The sequence below is a fragment of the Sesamum indicum genome, linkage group LG4, assembly GCF_026168435.1.
Source record: "Sesamum indicum cultivar Baizhima isolate 11 linkage group LG4, ASM2616843v1, whole genome shotgun sequence".
Lineage (NCBI taxonomy): Eukaryota > Viridiplantae > Streptophyta > Magnoliopsida > Lamiales > Pedaliaceae > Sesamum > Sesamum indicum.
Window position 1 is genome coordinate 867,435 of NC_142660.1, and position 7,206 is coordinate 874,640.

The following is a 7,206-nucleotide window of genomic DNA, read 5'->3' on the forward strand; positions in this document are numbered from 1 at the left end:
GTCGATCAATAACCAATATGGTAATTATATAAGTATCGTGTAAATTTTAATTAAAAATTACAAATACATCATTAGATATTTTTTTTGAAAACTTGTTTATAGTCGAACTTTAAGATACATTGGATGAGATTGGAGGCAATTCTCGTATTTGATGGCTTCCGGCCTTGGGATCAAGTTTGGAGTTAATTCTTGCGACCAAGAGGCTAGTTAGCCCAAGGCCTAAGACGTGACAAGATATATTTTGCCTACTTATACTATATTGACCCACCCCAAAATAATTATAAAGCTTGAAATAAACTAAAAAATGTATAATTGTCTTTCTAGCTAGGACTTCAAATTTTTGGTTTATATCAACCATTTGATATTTCTTGAGCATCTCTTGGTGGAGACTGTATTTATAATAGAAGCGTCTTTTTACCAAATTCGAAAATTTTGTCTCATCCCTTATGAATCTTGAGTTTTTCTCCAACTGACAGTCGATTATTCGGATGCCACAATCTGTACAACACTGAACGCCGTGTTTCAGTTCCAAAATCTAGATGTATTGCTTGTAATTCTTGGAATCCCAAGTTTGTCCCGCACTGTGGGGCTCTCTTTTGATCTCTTTTTCTTCACTATTTCACAATTTGGAGCCGATCTCTTGACGGGTTTTCCCTACTGATCACCCCATTGTTGAATTCCTCGGATTCTCAGAAGAAGTCAGCTGTTGGTATTGCTTCATTGCCTTATCGTCATTCGGGAAAAGATCCATTTTTTAAGGTTCTTGAAGCTCACTTCTTATATTTGGTTCATCATTTCCTATTCTTGTCCAAGAGGTTGGGGGAAAAGAATCAATCTTTTTCCGCTTTGAATTTAACTGGTGGTAGCATCAGTAGCATATGGCGGCTTCTTACAGGAAAGCCCGAGGAAAAGATGCGGCTTTACGCCGTTTAATTCTGAGTGTTGCGTTGGGAGTTGTTTTATTGGTGTTACTGCTGAGTATAAATGCCCTCATAGAATCACTTACCAGTATTTCAAGTGAGACTGGTGAAAGGCCTGGAGTTAGACATTATAACTACAGTTTTGATGTCAAGAACTTGAAGCTTCCCAAACAGAATGAGCTTTCGGTTTGGTTAGAGAAACGTAATAGGATGTCTCCAAGGAACTTAGATTTGTATCCCAATCTAGCAGAGGATCATATAGTCATTGTGTTGTATGTTCATAACCGGCCCCAGTACCTTCGAGTGGCTTTGGATAGCCTTTCCCTTGTAGCTGGAATAAACGAAACTCTACTTATCGTTAGTCATGATGGTTACTTTGAACGGATGAATAAGATTGTAGAGAGCATCAAGTTCTGCCAAGTGAAACAAATATTTGCACCTTATTCCCCTCATATATTTAGTAATAGCTTTCCTGGAATTTCACCATTTGATTGCAAGGATAAAGATGATCCTACTAAGGTGAAATGTGAAGGAACTCGAGATCAGTATGGGAACAACCGGTCGCCAAAGATTGCGTCGTTGAAGCATCATTGGTGGTGGATGATGAATACGGTGTGGGATGGGTTGAAGGAGACGAGGCAGCACTCTGGTCATATTCTCTTCATAGAAGAGGACCACTTCATCTATCCTAATGCATATCGTAACCTGCAGTCACTTACGGAGCTGAAGCCTGAAAAATGTCCAGAATGCTATGCTGCAAACCTGGCACCATCTGATGTGAAATCAAAGGGAGAAGGGTGGGAGGCTCTGGTAGCGGAGAGGATAGGAAATGTGGGATATGCGTTTAATCGTACTGTGTGGAGAATGATACATAGGAATGCTAGACAATTTTGTTTGTTTGATGATTACAACTGGGACATAACAATGTGGGCCACAGTTTATCCTTCATTTGGGGAACCTGTTTACACATTACGAGCACCTAGAACAAGTGCTGTTCACTTTGGCAAGTGTGGTTTGCATCAAGGTCAGGATGAGGAGGAGGCATGTATCGATGAGGGTGGTCTGAGTTTAGAATTGGAAGACATTGATAGAGTTCCCAATGTTAAATCAGTATGGAAAGTATATCAACACAAGCGCCAAGAAGGTTATAGAGCTGGCTTTAAGGGTTGGGGAGGCTGGGGAGATATCAGAGACCATAAGCTATGTCTGACTTTTGCCAACATGTATGGAGCTTCAATCTAGACGTAATATCTGATCATAAAGATTAGATGCCATTACAATTTTCACTTTCTTTATGCAATAGAGAAGATTCATTATTCTTTCGCACTTATGCTGTAAGAAATAAAAGATTTTGCTTTGTTACCAATTCCATAATCCTAAACATATAACCGTTACTCTTTGTATGTACTTTTAGTCCCTCTTATGTTCTTAATGTTACCCCTGAGCAGGCTTTGTAATGTGGTAGGTACTCATATGAAACAAGATAATCGATATATCCTTAACTGGATTCCCCATAAATCTGTATGTATGAAGGGATAACACATAAAATAGCCTGGCAGAACCAATAATGATAATATTTGTAATGATTATTGCTATCTCTCAAATGCTCCTCAATGTATATCTGCTATGAACAGGAAGTGAGAATTGAAATTAGTCATTGTTGCGGGGCAATTTCAGGACAAGTACCTTAAACCCCACATTGATTATCAAATGTTATCATGCATGCGGAGCTCTAAATGATGGAGTAAGAAAATTGAAGCTTCGTTCGAGTTAAAGTAGTTCTAACAAGAGCCATTCGGATAACTTCCAATGGAATTTCTGGCGTTTATCTGATATGTTAAATGTAGAATGATGTTACTCAGCATTGGCACTCATAGAGAAATATACTTGGATTTATTAAGACATGTCTGTAGCCCCTGGGAGCGGAAACTACATCAACTGCAATCCTTATGAACGATAAAATAGAGGTTATTGCAGTTGATAGCACAGCCACCACCTTACAAGCTTGGCAGGTGATCGTCCACATCTTGAATTTTTTTGATATGTTTTCATCTCGTGTTTAAAATTCTCAATATAAATTGTAGAGCTAACTTGCTTGGTAACTTTCATTTGGCATATTTACTCTATGCTGTAAAAATGCATATATTATGTGATGGTCGCTAAGTCAGCAATTAGCAGGGCAGCGCATTTCGGTCTGTAACGAAGGCCAGGAACTTAACACTCCCTAACCGATAAAGTGTCATCAACAATTCAACTGGTATCACTCCTCCAGAAAGTATAGTTTATTAGCAAGGTAAACGGAGGCGTGGATCAGTGGTATTTCTGTTGATTAAAGGAAATGCAAGTTAGTTTTTTCACTTTTCTATCCTCCTCCTTTTTCTCCTTTTTCTGTAATATGCTGATATTAACTGAAAATACTCGAAGTTACTGTAAATCCAGGTTCAAATCTGGAATTTTGTGCAAGTACCTGAATATTCTATACATAATACATTGCTCTGGATTATCTGAAAGGTACAGTATTTGGTGGTAAGCCTCAGGTTTCTGCTGAAATTCGTAGCATTTACTGGAAGTGACTAGAAACCGCTATAATGACTAAATATGCTGAATCTTCATGCAATTTGCTATATGTTTGCTCTAAATTTTGTTGAAAAAGCTACTATGTTTTATGTATAGCCGAAATGCATAAAATCTTTGTGCTTTAATTCGATCAGATATGCCCCCTGTGATGCATATACACATTGGATGGTTAACAAACTCTGTTCTTGTTGTGATAGCCTATACATTATGCAAGAAACTTTTTGTTACACAAGTCAAGTTCAAAGGATTCTCCACACTGTCACAAACAAAGAAAGTCGAGCATCGAATTTCTTGTTTGTCACCATCAGTGATGTAGGTGGATCGTTCCTTTATAAGACACTGTTTTCCGACTGGTTAGGCAGGTTTCGGCAGGTTCCAGCCATGGTACCTCTTGCTGTCACTACAACATGTCTTACAAGCTAATCTGGTAAGGATACCAGATTTGACTGTAAGTACTCAATTGGTTCGTGTGATAGGATTTGTTTAAGCACCATACTATTGGATGCATTGTGCTCCCGATGATGAAGGAATTTCGTTTTTGATAATCATAAGTGTGCTACCAAAAAAGGGAACAATAAATTATTTTTCAAAATTTGAGGGATAAAGTTACAACAAGCATCACTTGAGGGGGTAAAGTGAAATTTACTCAAATTTAATTTTGAAATTAACAATAGAATAATACCAGCAGTTGAAGTTCATTAGATGTGTGCATAATTGAAAGTTTTATAATATTTTTTAATTTAGATATTTGAAGATAAAATAAAAGATAAATTGCAATGAGCCCCTTAAAGTTTAGCATAATTATAAATATCTCTAGTTGTTTAGACAGTAGCTCAATCCGTTAGACTTGCATTTATTTTTTTGTGTGAATTATAATTTTTTTACTTATTTCTATGGACTAAGTGGATAATTTTTTTTAAAATTTTTTAATTTACCTTACAGTAATAACAAAGTTGATAATTTCAAATCTTCATTCAAGGATCATATAATTTCATAAGAAATAAGAGAAACATTTATAATTTTTCAAATAAAAAAAATATTTGTAATTTATACCAAACCTCATAGGAGCTCGTTATAAATTAAAAAGAAAGTTACAAATAATAAAATAAATTAATGTTACATAGGCATTAATAGAAAATTATTGCAAGAGTTAATTCATTAAAAGAAAATGTTATGAGTAAATGAAATTGAATGTTAGAAGAGTACTTTCTAACAAATATTTTGCCAAAAATGTGGGGCTGAAATTGAAGCAAACAAAACTTTAGGATAAAACAGTTAACCGGAACAACTGAAACAGAGGATGCTGCTATTCCATGGAACAACTCCCACACCCTGCTCGACGATATGCCTCAACGATGCCCAAACTCAATTGCTGACAAAAAGGGCTGTTACTCTTTCTTCCACTCGACTTACTGCAGGCCCGAAATTCGCTGCTGTGCTAGCGGCAGCCGGAGCCACTGCATTGGTGTTGTCTGCAGCCGCCATTGAGGTGGCAGCCCCACAAGAGCCGGAGGAGACTCTCTCAAACATACCGCAGTCGTTATCGAGTGTGTGCGCTCCCGGACAGCAGGACTGCAAGAAAAGGTACAAAATCCAGCGGCCCAAATCGAGAAAAGCTGAGGGATGTACCAGTAAATGCACAGCCACTTGCATGCAGGGTGGCTTCGGTTCTCCCGGCGACGGCCCTTTCAGTATGAGAAGGTAATGGAGAATATGATATTCTCCAAGATTAGTACTCATATTTTTATTTAACAATCATTACAGAAGTGAGAGGTTGTTATATATATATATATATATATATATATATATGTATGCTGCATTTGGGCTAGAATTTCCCGTATTCATAATACTTATTCACATCCTAAAACATGCAACATTCGCCCCCTATTCTTCGATGCTATTAACGTACATTCTGTTAAGGATCTTTGAATGTGGGTATTATTCCTTGAGTAGCATCGAAAAATCTGTAGAGATGGTTTTATTCTGATATCCATGGTGCATCTGCATTTAGAAAGGGAGGTACTGTGGCAATTTATTGCTAATGTCTCATTGCAGACAGCAAGAATGGTTTACGTGGCAGAGGAATGCGAGGGATGCCAATGCCCAAAACTAATGCTCCTATTAGTAAGGCTTAGGGAGGTTGTTGGCATATTGATCAATATTCATGCTGCTTAATGTTTGTCAGGCTGCTTTTTACCTTCACCAACCCTAAGTTAACCATTAAAGGGGAAGAAATTTAGCCTTGCGTGCGAGGTTACAGTTTCGACTTTCATCGTGGATAGCCATTCAAACTAATAAAAGATTATTATATTTGAACCGAATGGACTATGGCAAGCTATGCTTGCAAGGACACCGTCGAGTCTATGCTTGATTTTATTCTTGGCTCTTGCATTCTAGTATCGTGCTTCACACCTGTGTTAGCGGCTGATGAATATTTGTTTTCTCGGCCGTAGAAGACCAGATTGTATTTTCTATTCGCAGCCCTGTTGCATCTTCTATTCCAATTAATATATACATGCCACACCACATGTATAAAGATTATCCTCATTTATTTTATTTAGGAAAGATTTTATACACGTGATATGTATATGTTAAATAAAATAAAAAGATGCAACAGGGTTTGGAATAGAAAATCTAATCTGGTAGATGGTTGCTCAGTTTCATCATACTAGGAGATCAACTCCACAGATACTGATTGATTTTGCTTCTTATCTTTCTCTGAAGTTAGGGGATCAACTCCTCTATCATGGTATTACACTCATGTCATCTGCTGAGCTAAAACTTCTTCCTGAAATGGCTTTCATTGTTTATCTGAAACGAGCCATGCTAAATGCACATCAGTTTCCTGGTTATTACCTTGTTTTCAGTAGTAATTCGTATCGTTTTCCTTACCTACAGGCCTCTAGTTGTCTTCAAGGATGGGTTTCGGAGCCGTAAATATTGGTAAATCCCTTTCCTTTTTCCTAATTGACAGTTCACTGAAATCTAAATTTGGTTATGTTTTGGATTATATTGTAGTCAACAATTCCGTCCCAATTTTGTTGTACAGTTTGTCAGAGTGTTCTGATATCTGTAACTTGATTGGAGATGGTGATGATGGACCCTGACCCTTGCTTCATACATTCTTTCTGCTTCCCTTTAGCTATTTCCCAACTCTTTAAATGCAAGATTTTACAGGTATGATCAAGATTTGCCTGTCAATATATATTCACGCAGATCATGTTATGATCTTGAAACTGTTCCCTTTTCTGCATTGTATACAAATCAAGTACGGCCGAATCAGATCAATCATAAAGCTAATCATACGACAAGTATATTACATTTATCATATAATTGGATCAGATCCTGTCAAACCCGATCTGGGTCAGAATTTTTTTATACCAACTTGTATGATTATTTCATAATTCCGACATTCTTGGTTGAATGCTTTTATTTATTTATTTTTTTGGAACGTCCAAAAATGCGATTAATTCTGTACATTCAACATGACACAAACTATACACTATGAATAAATTACGTTGAATAAAATAGAGCATTATTTTTGACGTTAAGCAGTTTATAATATAAATATTAACTTTAATTTCTATAAGGATTCTTTTGTTAATTATATCCCCGATATGTCCTACTTTTCTACAAACCTCGATTTTCATGCAGAAAAATCTCACTTCCCAACTACTAAACTGTTTTTAATTAAGAGTTTGAATTCCTG

The 7,206-nt window shown here is 36.8% G+C and overlaps 1 protein-coding gene and 1 pseudogene across 1 annotated transcript; both read left to right on the forward strand.

Annotated features, from left to right (window-relative positions):
- Positions 1-35: 35 nt before the first annotated feature.
- On the forward strand, positions 36-2,327 carry LOC105159785 (alpha-1,6-mannosyl-glycoprotein 2-beta-N-acetylglucosaminyltransferase pseudogene; annotated as a pseudogene).
- A 2,348-nt stretch (positions 2,328-4,675) lies between these two features.
- On the forward strand, positions 4,676-6,792 carry LOC105159786 (uncharacterized). The gene is made up of 3 exons (XM_011076972.2): positions 4,676-5,198; positions 6,396-6,440; positions 6,547-6,792. The coding sequence occupies exons 1-3, from the start codon at positions 4,798-4,800 to the stop codon at positions 6,602-6,604; spliced, it is 504 nt and encodes a 167-aa protein (XP_011075274.2). The 5' UTR covers positions 4,676-4,797; the 3' UTR covers positions 6,605-6,792.
- Positions 6,793-7,206: the final 414 nt, after the last annotated feature.

Bases quoted from the DNA above. Each gene is read 5' to 3' on its own strand.
- LOC105159786 (XM_011076972.2), top strand. From the start codon at position 4,798: ATGCTGCTATTCCATGGAACAACTCCCACACCCTGCTCGACGATATGC. The intron at 5,199-6,395 runs GTAATGGAGAAT...CCTTACCTACAG, and splicing joins GGCCCTTTCAGTATGAGAAG to GCCTCTAGTTGTCTTCAAGG. The intron at 6,441-6,546 runs GTAAATCCCTTT...TTTGTTGTACAG, and splicing joins TTTCGGAGCCGTAAATATTG to TTTGTCAGAGTGTTCTGATA.